General features: G+C 35.4%; 1 protein-coding gene and 1 long non-coding RNA gene across 2 annotated transcripts in view; one reads left to right on the top strand and one right to left on the bottom strand.

The window, feature by feature from the left end:
• The window catches only part of LOC135205625 (heat shock protein 75 kDa, mitochondrial-like), a 35,485-nt gene extending 23,097 nt beyond the window's left edge, over window positions 1–12,388 (top strand). The window contains exons 7-13 of the mRNA XM_064236419.1: window positions 108–221; window positions 654–839; window positions 8,982–9,184; window positions 9,969–10,110; window positions 10,525–10,756; window positions 11,257–11,329; window positions 11,842–12,388. Coding sequence (XP_064092489.1) covers window positions 108–221; window positions 654–839; window positions 8,982–9,184; window positions 9,969–10,110; window positions 10,525–10,756; window positions 11,257–11,329; window positions 11,842–11,943 — 1,052 coding nt within the window. The 3' untranslated portion in view covers window positions 11,944–12,388. The remainder of the gene's footprint in view (window positions 1–107; window positions 222–653; window positions 840–8,981; window positions 9,185–9,968; window positions 10,111–10,524; window positions 10,757–11,256; window positions 11,330–11,841) is intronic.
• The window catches only part of LOC135205626 (uncharacterized), a 78,228-nt gene that overhangs the window by 13,034 nt on the left and 47,330 nt on the right, over window positions 1–17,864 (bottom strand). The gene's annotated exons all lie outside the window — the stretch shown is intronic.

The raw sequence follows: 17,864 nt of genomic DNA, 5'->3' as shown, positions 1-17,864 counted from the left end.
TGAAAAAGGTGTAATGGAAGTTTTGTAGTGTTATATTATCTGAAACAATACTTTTTCTTAAAACCACTAGTAAAGTGTTTGAAGTAATTGTTTACATTTTGTTACAGGTTTGTTTGACTTGAACCGAGAGGGTCAGAGTAGTGTGGCACTCTATTGCCGCAGGGTATTGATAATGAACAAGGCTGACAATGTGGTCCCCAAGTGGCTAAGATTCATGAAGGGTAAGTAATACTTTAACTAGAAAAAAAAGAATGTTATTTATTTTAACCATTATTTGAATTTACCACAAATAATGTATATTGCTCTCTGAAACTTTTTTGTTTGTAACCTTGCCAGGGAACATAACGGTGCTCTCGTGAAACATAAAAGATATGACTTGCACTGAATTGTTTACGTATTTTATTTTTATATAAAATGTAATGTGGTGGTATTTGTACTATAAAGAAGGTGCATCTTGCTTATTTGTCTACAAAGGTTGAATGCTAATAAAGGATTGAAGTTGAAGTGGTTTACATTTCAGTGAGCCAGTGCTTTATGGTGGGAGTGTTCATGATAAACTATAGAATTATATAGCCACAAATTCTTCTCGGGGTCTTTAATATGATGAGACATCAAAAACCAAGAGAGAAAATTTAGATATGAATGCTTTTCAGGTGTTGTGGACAGTGAAGATATTCCTCTTAACTTGAGCAGAGAACTACTTCAAGATTCTGCCCTCATTCGCAAGTTGCGAACTGTTATACAAAACAGAACCATCCGGTTTCTGTATGACAAGTTACGAAAAGATGGGGAAAACTTCCAGAAATTCTTTGGTGATTATGGTATTTTTATAAAGGAAGGTAAGTGAAAAGAACATGTCAACCTATTGTTTTTGTTACAAAACACTTTGCCCTCACTCCCCTGCCCCCCTTCTCTCTCTCTCTCTCTCTCTCTCTCTCTCTCTCTTCTCTCCCTCCTCTCCTCTCTCGTCTCTCTCCTATCGGTCTCTCTCTCTCTCTCTCTCTCTCTAATCCAGTAATATTGTGACAAACACATATTTTTAATTTTTTGTATGACTGTATATGAACATGTATGTATCACGTTAAGGTAAAATTAGCACTTACCATGCTTTTGCTTCCCTTACTCTCTTAGTTTTTGTTTGTTCATATACAATACAAATGTTCGACCTTAACATTAGGATAATATTCTAAGCGCCAGATGGAAATCCGGTAAAATTAATTAAAAAACTGTTGTGATCCAGGGACTTTTGGCATTTGTACCGGCCCACAGGGTATTTGGTAGTTCCCACAATGCCCTGGGCACCTTGTGAGCTTATCAGTTACTTTCTTACCGCCTTTAAGAGAGGACGTGATTACTCTCTATCTCTTCAATGCTGGTTTAGTTTGCCCTTTTTTTTTTTCTTTTTTTTCCCTAAAGAATGGCATTTTTTAAATTTTCATTTCTCTGTCGAGATTTTTTTTTTTATAGAATAACCCAGAGAGAGAGAGCACATGCGATATTTTATCTGAACGTGATGTGCATGTATGCATATGCACACATTCAAAGTATGAAAGTTATATTTGTAGAACTACATTACAGTATTAGAACAATACTTTTTTTTACTGCATTAAGGTAATGGCAATATAAATACTTTACCACACTAAATGCAAAATGTTTCTTATGTTAAAGCAGATGTAGATATCTGCTCTTTTTTTTATATTGTAATTTTTGTATTTTGCACATCTTGTGAGTATACTCAGTAAGTACATAGAAGTATTATAACATTTTTTAGTTTGTGTATGTGTTCATGATTACACTACATACAAGAGAATTCCATTACAAAACACTATGCATACTTTAGCCAATTGCAGTAGTTCTAGTTACTGGGTAGGATCACAAGATATGTAAAATAAATTGTTATACAATACAAAAAAGATCTTAAACGTCTGCCTCTGTTTTAGCATAAGTTGTGAAATATTTTGTATTTACAGTGCCCCCCCTTGTGCAATATTTGTACTGTCATTATTCAGTGCAGTCTGGCATTGTCCTAATACAGTAAGTATAACATGAATATATTTATCTTGGGAGTAGACCCTATTGTAAACAAGTCTTGTTGAAAAGGATTGCTGCATCGGCTCCATTAATTTTGTATAGAGTCTTCTCTATTTTCCTTATTAACCCCTTCAGCACTGGGACGTACACATGTACGTCTTTTACGGTACAGTAATAAAAGACCGGGACGTACGCGTGTACGTCTTTCATCCCTCCTCGAAAAGCAAAGCGTTTTCTTTAGCTTGGATGGTTTCCAGACACAGTATTGTGTACGAGAGAGGTGCTGAAGCTCCACCCACAATTCCATTCTAACCAATGAGCGTCCGATGGACGTCGTGACGTCATTTTCATATGGGATATTAGGAGGGGTACTGGCCAACATATACCAGTGCGCCTCAGGCTATTATCTGAGAAGGATGAATACAATTTTGTCCGTAAACCATGTAGATTTGAATTCCAAATCTTTTTCCCCTTTTGATTGCAGTTATTTTATGTTTTTTTTTTTTTCAGTATCATGTCAGATGATAGTGTTTCAGAGTCAGGGTCTGAGTACCTGCCAAATCTATCAGATGATGATTATAGTGATAATTTTTTAGAGGTTGACAGTGACAACGAGTGTTTGGAAGACATTGAACCTCTTGTCGATGAAGGCTGGCAGTTCATAACTGATCCATCTTGTGACTTGCGCCCAGACCCACCCCCCCCTGATTCACGGAGGGTGGCAATGGGATTCCTGCTTATACACCAGATTTCATCTGCTTACGTGATGCATTTTTTTTCCTTTTTTGTGGTGATGTAATTGACAAATTGTGTGAATGGATGAATGCTCGGGCAGAGTAGTACTTTCATTCAACAGGAAAGCGTAAGGTGAAAGGACTTCTATGGAGGCCTGTTACTTGTGATGAGATGTGTTTTTTATAGCTTGCTGATGATAATGGGGGTGAATAAACTGCCCCATATGTATATACGTATTGGTCACGAGATGCTGTTGCTTTTTTTATCATTATTATTATTACTATTATTACTGTTTTATTATTATTATTATTATTACCAGCTGCCTAAACATTCATTGATGTATATGCTGTTTCTGTATGAAACCTAGGAATAACTGTTTCAGAATAAGAAAACTAGTACTGCTATTACCACTACTACTATTTTACTACTACTCTTACTACTTTTTCTGCTACTTTATTTCTATTACTTTACTGCTATTTCTACTACTTATAACAGTTCCTACTTCTGCAATTACTTTTTCTACTAAATATTCCTATTTTTTCCGATATTCTTACTATATTTTTTGTAATTTTTTGACAATGGGGTAAAAAATATTCATTGATATCCATTACACACAATGTTTTCACATAAGAATATGAAGGAAAAATATGAATAACATAAAAATTTAGTGGGAGCAAGTAATGATTGATACTCGCGGTCGACAGGGGGTCTCATGCGGTATGCAAGCATTAGCAGCAATGTAGCAGGCCAGTGGCGAAGGGGTTAAGGATTTCTTAATGTTGCTGAAACTGGCAAGCAACGTGCCAAAGGGGATCGTCAAATCCGGTGTAGTCATATTGAATTATCTTTATTACTGCTGTTACTAGTACAAGTTTCTCTCTCTCTCTCTCTCTCTCTCTCTCCTCTCTCTCCTCTCTCTCTCTCTCTCTCTCTCTCTCTCTCTCTGTGACTTTTTACCCAGATCTGCCAGGGCATGGTCACAGCAATGGTTGCTGGAGGACTGAATCCTGCAGGACCCGGAGGATGCTCGACTTTTCATTGGCTGGCAGCCAAGCATCAGAAACGCTTGAGGAGCGTTGACCTTCTCAGGTGTGTTGCGTCACCTGGAGCCGGGTTTTCATTGGCTGCGACCGTGGTGACGTAACTCCTGGTATTTCTTCCAACCTCTTCAATATAGGTCCCATCCTGGGCGCTGGTGTTATCATCTCAAGGGGGTGGGCAGGCGGGGGCTGGGCCTTCCTTACACAGGTGGGCAGCAGGAAGGGATCCTGTGTCGTATTTAGGAGGGGTTTTTGTTCAAGAATAAATAACGCCTCAAGGAGGCGTAGGCGTCGCTGATCAGGGGCTCTTCCGATTATCTCCGTGTTTTTCACGATGTCCTCTCACACAACGTGCTGTTGGTGGGCAGTGAGGGCGTGGTGTTTAATGGCACTGTTCTGGGCACGACAGGAGATCCTCTTAGATAGTCGTAACGTTGTCATTCCGATATAGACTCCAGGACATCCTTGGATAGGGAATGTGTACCGGTAGACGACGTTATTCTGCCTCAGGGGGTCTCCTGCAGGCGGGGTGGGGTTATTCCTCATAACCAGGTCTCTTGTTCTTCGGTTCTTATAAGAGAGAGCCTCTTCCCTTCCTCCACGGGGGTGACGTTCTCTTCCACAATATTCTTGATGCATCTCCCCTCTTCTTTGTATCCGCGAGATGCATCAAGAAGATTGTGGAAGAGAACGTCAGTTTCAGTAACATTGAGAAATCCTTAATAAGGAAAACAGAGAAGACTATACAAAATTAATGGAGCTGATGCAGCAATGAATATATTTAGTAGTCTTTTTTTATATTTAACACTGGTAAAATTATGAAAATTCTCGAACAGTATTATGGTAGAAAGAAAAATAAGTTAGTTATCTGAAGATGAATAGGCTGCAACTTAACCTTGACAAGATTATGGTTAATAATTTTTAAAATTTTAATGCTATTCCAAAATAAGAACAACTTGAAAACACAATTCTAAGTGTGTATAGTATGTGGCAGTTAGTGTAGCCTTTTGGTTTCAATCAATATATAAGGCATCCAACCCAAAAAACCACACTCGCCACAATTTTAAAAAGTGGAGAAAACGAGCTTTAAAGTTTTGAAACTTTTAAAAGCTCATAAAATCTTGTGCTGTTTCAATAGGATTTTCAACCATCTTCCTAACCCAAATTCGACACTCACTTTATACCATCAAAAAGAAGAAAGTACATACATACAGAGTTTTCCAAATGTACAATAATCTGGAAATAGCCAACTTGTGTTGAGTGTGGGTTTTAGCATTGCATGCCTTGTATTTTAAGGGTCACCTCTTAGTCCAGCATTTTTGCCATTCCAACATCTAGTTAGTTTAATTAATCCCAAAGTGTTGCACGTGTACTGTAATTGCGAGCGAAGTGAAGTCATTACTGGAAACAGGCTCATTTCTGGTGGCCCGGCCCTAATGCTCTTCAAATGCTAATATCTCCAAAAGTATTGAAAATAAGAAAAATTCCTTCAAGAGATAAAACCTTATGTCTTCAAGTTTCATCCCATATAAGATTTATTTTTAAAATATCATAAATTCACATTTAAATTATGTTTTAATTATTGCATCATAATTTTCTCAAAATTTATAATTTTAGCACAAATTCAATAGTTTTCTCAAATATTAGTCTTAGTTAAACTATGTCTTCTCACCTCCGTTATAAAGAAAAACTATGTCTTCTCACCTCTGTTATAAAGAATAATTTCATATTGTATCATTTGTCATATTATTAGCAGTTTGATGTAGGAAGGCTATTCGAAATGTAATAAACAAGTCCCGAGATACCTAGTTAACCCTTCGATAGCTTATAACTTGAAGCTTAATGAGTCATCATCTTGAGGGTGCCCTACTGGTAATGATTAATTAAAAGAATTAAAATTATATTATTATAAGATAGTTCAACCAGGCCACTAAGCTGACCATCAGCTCTCATAGGGGTGGCTGTAAAATTATAAATAATAGTAGGTAAGGATCATCCTGATGGCTTCATTACGAGCAACCTGGAAGACTGTGCAGGTATGCTGAGGCTTCCTAATTGATTATGTAAGGCACAGTACAGTGATGCTAAGAACTCATGCTACATGACTGCATAGGATTTCGTTCAAAATTCACTAACTAGCAACTAACATGCTCCATATTTATGTTCTTTCAATGTGAAAACACGAGTATTGCATACAATAAGGCCATAATATGTTTCATAAGAATGAAATCTGTCATACATATATTTCAAAACTGTAAGAAAATGTCACATGTAGCAAATTTCAGAAAAAACATTTACAAAACATTTTCAAAACTTTCGTTCACACATCACTGATGCATTTGACCAAAATAAAGTCGTCATCAAACCTCAGTTCAAATATTAAATAAAAAACTAAAAAAAACTGTCATAACAATCAATATTGCTTCCGAAGCAAGCATAAAATTTTAAATATTCCCATTTGACTGCTTTTATACCCTAACGCTGAAAAATATTAATATCGTGTGAGGGGAGTCACTGTAGCCGTTAGTGTTGGTGCAACAAGAACCACCTGTGTAACATACATAGGTCTACAATGAGTAGCAACAATGAAATTATCTTTAAAACATTTATTTTATATTTGTTAGAGGAATATTTGGATTTTTATACAAAATTATTCATTATATTTCCTAAATACTTCAAAAATGATGGCACACTAGCAAATATTCGCCTATGCAGTGCGTGCTAGCAAATATTCGCCTATGCAATTATTCTTTTGTCAAAGCCAAGATTTTGTTCATAGGCATAGGTGTGTTAGATGTCTTTGCACTTAGCATTCATATCTCTCTATTAACAATTTCTGGGCAAAAAGCAAATAAGGTTATCTACACATTCTGGCACTTCAAAGTTACCTTGTGAAGAAAAAAAAAAATTATACACAAAGGCAAGCAGAAGGACTTTTAAAAAAATAATATTTTAAGCCAGCTGAAAAACAAGTGTTCCATGGGATATGCCTTTTTATTAATATTTTTGATATTTCGATTAATAGCCATCTTCTCCATATAATCAAAAACATCATCATCTTTTAATCCCCAAAGAATAGGTAATCTCTACAAATAAATTCATTAGTAACAGAGATTACATCTCAGAAGGCTTAGATTATTATTTTAAACCTATAAATTATTTTGCAACATTCATGCAGCTTGAACACAGCCTAAAATTTCAACATTCAAAGAAAACTTGCTGTAATTCATATTCCTATTTTGAAAATGTTTTTATGTTGACTGTCGAGCTTATTAGGTCTACTGTTATGATGCTGCAGAGGTAGATATGATGACCAACCTGAGAAGCATGTTAAGCACGCTGTCATTGACAGCACTATTAACCTTATCATGCAGTACTTTGAAATAATTAATGTGAAAACAAAAAAATCAGTTCAAATCACACTGATTAGGAATTATACCAATGCATAAAAGGGATCATATTTATATAACCACCAGGAAAATAGTGGTAGCTGTGAATACGCAAACTTTTCGACATGTATAACATTAGAAATGAAAGAAAAAAAGTGTAACACTACTTGGCAACATCATGCTGAGTCTGAGAAGCTGGACAATACAAAAAGAATCATGTTGCATGAGATTTGAGCATCACTGTACACTAAACCAAATTATTGTGTAAGGCATGCACAAAATGGAATACCAATACAGTAATAACTCGATCTTACACAATTTGAGTTGTGCCAATTCACAGACATAAACTTTTCATTGGAACCTAATTAATTGGCATACTCGATTTTGTCACAGACACTGACATTTGTGAAATTTGTATGATACAAATGTAATTAAAGCAGATACAATTAGTGTACTTTTGCAAGATGTAATACCCATTCGCAGTTACTGCACTTTTCAAAGATGTGATACCCCTGCAGAAAGTGTTTAGTTTTTCAGTATTTTATAAGTTTTCATGCTTTTAAATGTAAAATCGATATGGAAAATTTATTTTTCAGTCCAATATTTTTAATGTGCAGTACGTATATGTATTTCTCTCTCTCTCTTGGTTAGCACTCGCACATATTTTTACAACTTATTATTTCTCTGTACTTCTTTACCAGTTTAGTACATAATTTTGAATGGATTAAGTTTTAACTTAACCCTCTATGAACATTACATACATGTGTTATTTACTGTATAGAATTGTGTACCTTCTTTTATTCTGTAAGGGAATAAGAAAATGGCATCCCATGAATTATGGTTAACTTTAATATACGTACATAAGTACTGTAAATGCGCTAGTGTGGCAAATACAGGACCCATTATGATACAGTACGCTGTTTTTACTTCAACATTTTATTTCTCTTTTAATTTCATTTAAAGGTTACCTTAATACATTAGTAATAAGGTAACTTATAAATGAAATTATAATAACCTTAGTTGCATTTAAAAGTTAGCTTAATACTTTGGGAGCATGATTAGGGTCATATTTAGCATTTAAGCTCTAGAAATAAGCATTTATTAGCATTTTTAGTGACCATGCCAAATTTCAGTGAATCCTCGCCTTGTACGAGGGGTTCTGGAACCTAATAACAGAAAGGAATTAAGGATCATCCATAAGTTTAAGTCTTGTGAACCTTGCATGGAACACTTTTATAAAAGGACTGTGAACAGATCAGTGAAAGCAAAGAAATATGGAGACTATAAAAATGAATTAAAATAATGCAAACAGAAACAAGCTAACTGAGAAGCTAAGTATAGGTGTGAACACTACTGTCGACAATGAGTGATGCAAGTGAGCTTTAACATCTGAGACAAGCAGTATTTTCATATAAATATGCTTTTAACTAAAGTTTGCCTGGCCATCATTTTTGTCAGTGAGCTCCTTGTATAGTCTGTGGGAATAAACTGTATCCATTGTTCAGTAGTACAGGTTCATAACTCTAGCAAATTTTGTACTTACATTAATTATCTGGTAATTGTCCTTTAGCTTGGGTCTAAATTTTATGTTACAGAATGTACCTTGTAAAAGTTTTTAGACGTCATATTCAGGGTTATTTAACAAGTTTGAGAGCTGACTGTAGGTTTGACAAAGAAAGTAAATCTCAAGTTTTGTAAACACTACAAATTTGCTTTTCATATAGTGAACAAAATTCAAAACTTTAATAGAGAATATTGATTTCATAGGAAATTTCTTTCTTTTCAGGTATTCTCTCTTCTCAGGAGCAAGTTGAAAGAGAAGAAATTGCAAAGCTTGTCTTATATGACTCTTCAGCAACCCCTGTTGGAGGGAAAACAACCTTGCCTGAATATGTAGGGCGCATGGCAGCTGATCAGAAGGAGATTTATTATCTTGCTGCTCCATCCAGAGAATTAGCAGAAACATCGCCATACTTTGAATCATTAAAGGTAATTAAGGAAGAGTCTTGTGTTCCTGGAAATAGTAGTACAGTGGTCCCCCCGTATTCGCGGGGGATGCGTACCAGACCCCCCTGCGAATAGTTAGAATCCGCGAATGTTTGGAACCCCTATAAAAACGCTAAAAACGGCCTATTTTGTTAGTTAAAACTTAAGAAAAACCACTAAAAATTTTCATACTTGGTTTTTTTAATAGTTTTATCACAAAAAGTGCATTTTATGATGAAATTGATAACAAAAACCAGGAATTTGTGGATATTTCTCATAGAAAAATACCGCGAATGTGCGAATTTTCCGCGAATAATGCAGGGAAACGTTCCCGAGAGAAATCCGCGAATGAGTTAGTCCGCGAATCCGGAGAACGCGAATAGGGGGGGGTCCACTGTATCTTCAGTATTGTACCAGTGATTCTATCATATTCTGTTATATATGTATATGCTTAAAACTGTGTAGATGGAGTGATAAGGTTATAAGATGTAAAATTGCACCATGCTATTTTTCATACTTTGGTTGTAAAATTATACCATGCTGTTTTCATAATTTGGTTTTTGTTTTTACTGAAGCAATCTAAAATTATAGAAAACATGTTAGAGAGTAGTAATTGCATGCTAATTGGTTTCTACTTTCAAAGTTCTAAATATGATTGTTATATCTAGAAGTGTTTTTGAAAAGGTTTTCGCTCATTGACTTGGTATGTTCATTTGGTATGAACTCAAAATGAAGCACTTACAATGTTGAATCGGATCTAAACTACCGGTGATATTTTTCTTTACAGAAAAGAAATGTTGAAGTGCTCTTTTGCTATGAGCCTTATGATGAGGTAGTACTCATGCAGCTTCGTGAGTTTAATGGTAAATCAATATTGTCTGTGGAAAAGGAAATGCGTCAGGATAAAGAAGCTGTGGACTATGATGGAGGTGAGAACTAGAACTACTGTATTAAAAGCAGTAGCTGGTAAGACTTGATGATATTGTATGGAAAATATCCATTATATGTATACTCATGTTTTCAATATGTGACAGATTTTTGTTGTCATGTTTAATTTGCTTTACTGTTTTCTGTAATTTGAGACTAGTATGTGAATTTGTTAACATTGTTAAGCATCAGGTATACTACATCCTCAACACTATCCCCAAACTCTCCTAGGCAATAATATGTTAATCCATACGTAGTCTAGTCTAATTAATTTTTAAAATGAATATATTTCAGATGCAGGTATTTTATGTTTGTCATGTGACTTAAGTATTCAGTAATTCTCTTTGGTTTGGTCTATTACAGTTATTTACCAGTAATTCATGTTTAGTCAAGTCTCTTGAATTTTTCTCACTTAGCTGAGAGTGGACTTCGTCGATCTGAAGCCAACGAGTTAATGGAATGGATGAAGACAGTCTTGACAGGCAGGTGCTGGGGTGTCAAAGCAACCTCAAGACTTGAAACACATCCTTGTGTTGTCACAGTGGAGGAAATGGGAGCTGCTAGACATTTTGTTAGAACACAGTTCACACAGATTCCAGAGGAAGCACGATATTCTCTTCTACAGCCGCAGTTAGAAATTAACCCAAGGTGATAAATTGTAAAATGGTTTTGTATTAAAATTATCTTTTTCTTGTACAAGGTTGGATGCTTTTTTGAGAAGTATGTTCAGATTGTCCACAATCATTTCCAAGGCGTTATCGGGTTATTCCACATGTGCAGAGTTACTCTTGAAGTCATGCAAATGGCAACTGATTGTTTTAAACTTAGTCACAAACATTATGAATTAACAGTGCTGTCATTGACCATTAAGTCAGCTTAGTTCATATGTAGATTTGATGTAGCCATACATAGTGGCAATAAGGTAATTTGCAGGATTTGTAAATGTATATGTGAAGGTATTCTGATGTTCTGTTGAAAATGTTATGTGAAGATATTCTGATGTTCTGTTGAAAATCTGTTTTAGTAGTTAAACTGTTAACATAATTTTCAAAGCTTTATTAATTGTAATGTATTGTGTTAGAATCATTTTGTAACTTGTTAGTAATCATTTTGTATCTTGTTTTAACCAAGTTTCTTTTTCTTTGTAGTCACCCGATCATTATGAAGCTGAACAGTTTGCGAGAAAACAACCCACGTTTAGGAGAACTCCTTACCAAACAGGTACGTACTCTATTTAATGTATTACCATTATATATGCCTTAGGGTGCCTGATTTCTCTAAACTTCTTTTCATTAGCTATTGGTTCTGAAGCAGAATTTTGTACATGTAAAATAGAAACTAGAAGTGGTTAATATAAAAAGTTAAGTAATTTTAAATTGTTATTTTGCATTAAAAAATGAACATGCCCTTGCCATAATTGCTTGCTAAAGATGTATTTTTCAAAGTATTCAAATCCAACAGTTTTTTTCAATAAAATGAGTCTTCAACTTAGAAATTGCTTTATGTTTAATGCTGTGAGAAATGCTTACAGACTGCATAAAACTTATTGGAGTTTGCAAAGCTAATGTCCACAATTAGATATTTGTTGTCACAGTGATGGTCATTTAGAGTTGGACATGTTTATGCATCGGTTATGCTACTGCAATTGAGACTCATGAAACTAGTTTTGTCTGCAATTTTATGTAAAGAGGTATTTAAATTTGTTTTTCTAGATTCGTTTTTTCTCTTTCCAGTTATTCAACAATGCGATGGTTATGGCTGGTCTGGTAGAGGATCCTCGAACTGCTTTGTCATCAATTAATGAACTCCTTCAGTTAGCATTAGAAAATCATTAGTAAGATATGGTAAGTTTTATATATAATGCCCTTGTAGTTTTGTGCAAAACATTTATAATTTTATATTAATTTCTGGACATTCTGTTTTTTTATGAAATTACTCAGTGCACTGGAAAAGTATAATTTAATTTCATTTGTTAAATGTATATATATATGTATTATATCTAATTTAGTTTGTGTAGTCATCTCTTTTTAATATGTCAGCTGCTAAACGTGGCAGGTACAGTATGTACACAAAACTTATTGAATAGGTATTGTCCAAATGATACTTTGTTGAAAAAATTTATTTGGGTAATGAACTTACTGTATATATGAAATAAATGCTGTATATAAATGGTGGCATTATATAAAATGCATCAATTGTTAAACTGTAAAGCTGATGTGATGTAGGTAAGACTAGTTTAAATCTCAAGATGCTGAATTCCAATAAAATTGTTGCACTGTAGTTTGTTTTTTCTTGCTCAGTGTTCAGAACAAGAGATTGTTCAAATCAAGTTCAGGCTTTTAAGTCAAGAGTTTTGTGTTATGCAAGGAAATAACTTGACAGTTACATTGGCAGAGGTTGAAGGAAGATGTCAACTGGATGGCTTTCTTCAGGAAAGCATTAGCTCTTCAAATCATGTTGAGGTTTAGTAGTCTGAGCTAATATTTGTTGCAGTAAACAGGTAAGGTGTAAAGAGATGCTAAAAAATCACAGTCAAAAGTCTCAATTTGATTGTTTTCACATGAAATGCTTTAGATGATATAAAGATGAGTGCAACTTTCCCAATTACTGCATTTATAGTGATTTATAGTAAATGAATGGATCTGTAGAGCATTAATGCTCATGGTGTGCACAGATAGGAGGTTGTTGCTTCTGCAGTGTAAAATTTGACAAAATATCACCGTTATCAACTGATACTTCCAAAGATGAATTAGTGGAAGAAAAGGAAGGAGACAAGGCATCAATGGATGAAGATATAGAAGGAAAAAGTCAGGATACTCCCTCCTTTTGTAGAAGTTCTTCCACTGCATAACAGGCCAGGAACGACACTCCGGGCATGGATTGGTAATGTTACCAAAATTAGCACAACTCCTACTGCAAGTTGTATGGGGGTCAGTCAAGGAGGAAGCTAGGAATTGTGAACACAGAAATCCTGGAAGACCTGGACACATGCTGTCGAGCCTGGGACTTCTTGGAGGAATCCATAGTAACAAAGCACACACAGACACCAAAAAAAAAAAAAAAAAAAAAAAAAAGCAGGATTGAATCACAGGCTATCCAAAAGACCAACTTGGGAAGGAGGAGAGCTAAGCAGGCCTCTGCTCTCCAAGGCAGTTGAAGAAAGACTGAATGTATCATGAGGTTCATGTGTGTTGATGACCACTCTTCACCTCTTTGCATTAGATGGCAGATACTACAGATTCCTTGCATATACAATCTTTTGATTATTTTTAACTGGTTACCAGCTGGCACCAGAAGATTTATCCACTTGTATATTCTGATTGTTTTTAATCGGTTTCCAGCTGGGACCGGAAGATTTATCCTGTTGTTAAGACCGAAGCGTTGTTAGTTATTAAAAGTTCAAGTTTATTAAAAATTTGTCATATTATTCAAACCAGCAACCATTACACAGAGGCTTTTTTAGTCTTGCATACTTTGGCAGGATCTCTTTGGACTAGTAGATGCCAAGGGCTCACATGTTTCTCCTTTAGGGGGAACCTGAGATAAAATCAGGACATTTAAAAGACTGGGGCCAGCGTAGCTTTTACCAGGGCACTAAAAATCATCTGCCCACCTAATATTTGTGCAATTGTTCTTTTGTTTTTTGTGGGTTGTTGGGAAGCCACTTATCCATTTGACTAAATTGTATTCCATAAGGCAGGCATTGTAGCACCCCTAACAAGAGAGACTACACAAGGTATTTTCATTCCAAGTTTTTTCTGCAGTTTTGCAATTGAATATAGTTTATCCTTGTGTACAGATGTGAAAAATGGTTATAATTCATGATTAATGTGGATATGATTACCCTCATAGGAACATTTGAGTTATGGGTTGTCACTAATATTTTTTTAAGGGATTTAGCAAGACAACTCTAAGGCCTCATGTTCTAGACTTAAACAGTTCATTAACTAATCCTATGCAGGACACTCCAGACATTTTAACTGCTCACCTGGTATGGATACTCTATTGTAAGAATTTCTCTGTTTATATTTCCCTTTATTTAAAGGCCTATTTATTGTTCAGGATAATTTTTTGTTTGTTTCAGAAATGTATAAATGGGAAAATACTTTTGTTTTGAAAGTAACACCAATAACCTATTCAAGTAATTCTAGCTATCATTTATTTGCTCCAAAGGATAGTGTGTCAGTAAATATAGAAACCAAAGTAATGAATGTTACTGTAAAAAAAAAAAGACTACAATTATACAGAGTAAAAACAAAATTTTAAAGATAATTTTGAATGTATTTAGGTTTGTTACTTGGTGGTTCTTTCAAAGGTAATATTGTGGTCCTGTGGTAAAATTTGCTGTTTCCTCATTTCAACTTGAGCCTTTGAAGTGGATTGTTACTACCCTTCTATTGTTTTCATTTGTGGGTAGTATATGTTGTGAAAAGTCTAGGTGTGGAAGAACTAAACTTCCTATTTGTAGTTTTTCTCTACAGATTTCTTAACCATTATGTCATGTTTTACTGTTATCCTATTTTGATAAATATAAATTTTTAAAGAAAAACAAGGCCCGTCAACCACCCATATACTTTTTTTTGGCATACGTAAGACCCTGATATTAAGTAAACTACTGTAATGATATTCAATGAAATGTTATCTGTTGCCCATTCTGATGAAGGTATTGTAGGCCTCATAAGGAGTTTTTTTTTTTTTTTTTTTTTTTTTTTTTTATTTAAGGTTTCTTGAATCACACACCTAAGATTTTTAACATGGCCTACTTTGTTTGTTGCATGCATTCCAAGATACTTCATTCCAGTACAGAAGTAAAACAAACAATTGGCCCTAGTAGATTAGTGTATGCAATTAACTGGATCACACTGTGGTTTTATAAGTGTTAAAAAATCTTGGACATTATTTTCAATTTTAATTCTTAAAAATTTTGAATCCCTTTTATAATTTTTCCTCGTGATATGGCAGAGAAAAAATTTTCAGTGAAATTTACATATTTTAACAGTACATGTAGTTTCCTAGGCTGGGTTGGTGATAGCTTCAGAAAGTAAATGTAGGACTTTTTGTTTACTTGGGTCACTAGTGCAAAGCTCTGCAGTTTCTTTGAATTCTAGTTACTGTCTGAAATTTCAGTATTTTTGTGGTCAAATTTTATTATTTATGTTAAGTTTGTAAAACTAGCAAGAACTGTGTAGCTAGTAAGCATATCAGTTTCAAGATAATGGCCAATATTTTATTTAACTTATTTGGTAGATAAATTCATTTAGTATTTTTATGGTAGATGTTAGTGAAAAATTTCCATTTTGAAAGATACAGTGGTAAGTTTTAATTATTACTTGTCATCCTAGGTAATTTTATTTTGTCAGTTAATGAGCTCAATAGTTTCTTACTTTTTCTTATTTTTGGTGTATAAGTTGTAATGTCATTCATTTCACTAATTTATAATTTTCCTCAATGTCGGTGTCGGATAAAGTTCATACAGCAAGACTTTACATGGATATTTGATTTTCATGCCTGTGCATAATTGTATCTACATTCCCATATGTATGTTTCCGTCTGTATCCAACCTTTAACAAGCTCATTGGAATCTAAAGGGGATTTTTTTAGGGAGAGTTCTGTTTACTGTATTGTTTTCTATTGTTTATTCTTAATTATTAACAGACTTACATGACATTATGAGAATATGAGAATGTCATATGCTTGAAGATGGGGCTCTAGTAAAATTACCACAATGATGTTGCTGATTGGACTTTATTACCTACAAGGGTAAAATACAATGAGAAGGAACAGAAGCTGAAGGCCTTACTGTAGAGGGATTCTGGAGAGACACTCACAGGATAACTAAATGACATGTACAGTAGAGACCTGGTCCTCGACCATACTAGAACTCGAAGTAATCGGATTTCAACGCAAAATTTTTAGTAAATTTTGCAGCAGAACTCAAACAAAAAACCGGAATCTGACCCAACAACTTGTGTAGCTCATCCAGTGCCCCCAGTGGGACGGTTTGTATCTTACCTAAGATGATTGTGTGGGAGAGAGAATGAGGGATATGGCCACCACAATTCATTATGATAAGATTTGTCTCATTACCATTCTGATTACTTCAGTCAGTGTGGTGAAGGTCATAATGACATCGATAGTGGAATATCAAAAGAAATTGTCCCTTTAGTAACAAATGCTACCCACCAAAGAAACGAAGGAAGACCACTCATACCCAAAGTAGAATACTCCGGAGAGAGAAAACGATGTGAACATTGTTTTAGCCATGGTGTCATATTATTATTATTATTATTATTATTTTTTTTTTTTTTTTTGCTCTATCACAGTCCTCTAATTCGACTGGGTGGTATTTATAGTGTGGGGATCCGGGTTGCATCCTGCCTCCTTAGGAGTCCATCACTTTTCTTACTATGTGCGCCGTTTCTAGGATCACACTGTTCTGCATGAGTCCTGGAGCTACTTCAGCGTCTAGTTTTTCTAGATTCCTTTTCAGGGATCGTGCCTAGTGCTCCTATGATTATGGGTACGATTTCCATTGGAATATCCCATATCCTTCTTAATTTGTTTTCAGATCTTGATACTTATCCATTTTTTCCCTCTCTTTCTCTTCAACTCTGGTGTCCCATGGTATTGCGACATCAATGAGTGATACTTTCTTCTTGACTTTGTCAATCAACGTCACGTCTGGTCTATTTGCACGTATCACCCTATCCGTTCTGATACCATAGTCCCAGAGGATCTTTGCCTGATCGTTTTCTATCACTCCCTCAGGTTGGTGCTCGTACCACTTATTACTGCAAGGTAACTGATGTTTCTTGCACAGGCTCCAGTGGAGGGCTTTTGCCACTGAATCATGCCTCTTTTTGTACTGGTTCTGTGCAAGTGCCGGGCATTCGCTTGCTATGTGGTTTATGGTTTCATTTTTCGTATTGCACTTCCTACATATGGGAGAGATGTTATTTCCGTCTGTCGTTCTTTGAACATATCTGGTTCTTAGGGCCTGATCTTGTGCCGCTGTTATCATTCCTTCAGTTTCCTTCTTTAGCTCTACCCTCTGTAGCCATTGCCATGTGTCATCGCTGGCTAGTTCTTTAGTCTGTCTCATGTATTGTCCGTGCATTGGTTTGTTGTGCCAGTCTTCTGTTCTGTCTGTCATTCTCCTGTCTCTGTATATTTCTGGGTCTTCGTCTACTTTTATTAGTCCTTCTTCCCATGCACTCTTTAGCCACTCGTCTTCACTGGTTTTCAGATATTGCCCTAGTGCTCTGTTCTCGATGTTGACGCAGTCCTCTATACGTACTTAGTAGTCCTCTATACTTAGTAGTCCTCTCCCTCCTTCCTTTCGTGTTATGTATAGTCTGTCCGTATTTGCTCTTGGGTGTAGTGCTTTGTGTATTGTCATATGTTTCCTGGTTTTCTGATCTATGCTGCGGAGTTCTGCCTTCGTCCATTCCACCATTCCTGCGCTGTATCTGATTACTGGCACTGCCCATGTGTTTATGGCTTTTATCATATTTCCGGCGTTGAGTTTTGACTTGAGTATCGCCTTGAGTCTCTGCATATATTCTTTCCTGATCGTGTCCTTCATCTCTTGGTGTTTTATATCCCCTCCTTCCATTATTCCCAGGTATTTGTATCCTGTCTCATCTATGTGTTTGATGTTGCTCCCATCTGGTAGCTTTATCCCCTCGTTACTTTGCCTTTGTATGGTATGTTACTAAGGCGCATTTTTCTATTCCAAACTCCTTCTGATGTCGCA

The sequence above is a fragment of the Macrobrachium nipponense genome, chromosome 24 (genome assembly GCF_015104395.2).
Source record: "Macrobrachium nipponense isolate FS-2020 chromosome 24, ASM1510439v2, whole genome shotgun sequence".
NCBI classification, from domain to species: domain Eukaryota; kingdom Metazoa; phylum Arthropoda; class Malacostraca; order Decapoda; family Palaemonidae; genus Macrobrachium; species Macrobrachium nipponense.
The sequence above is the reverse complement of the archived record's forward strand: the minus strand, read 5'-3'. Positions and strand labels throughout refer to the sequence as shown.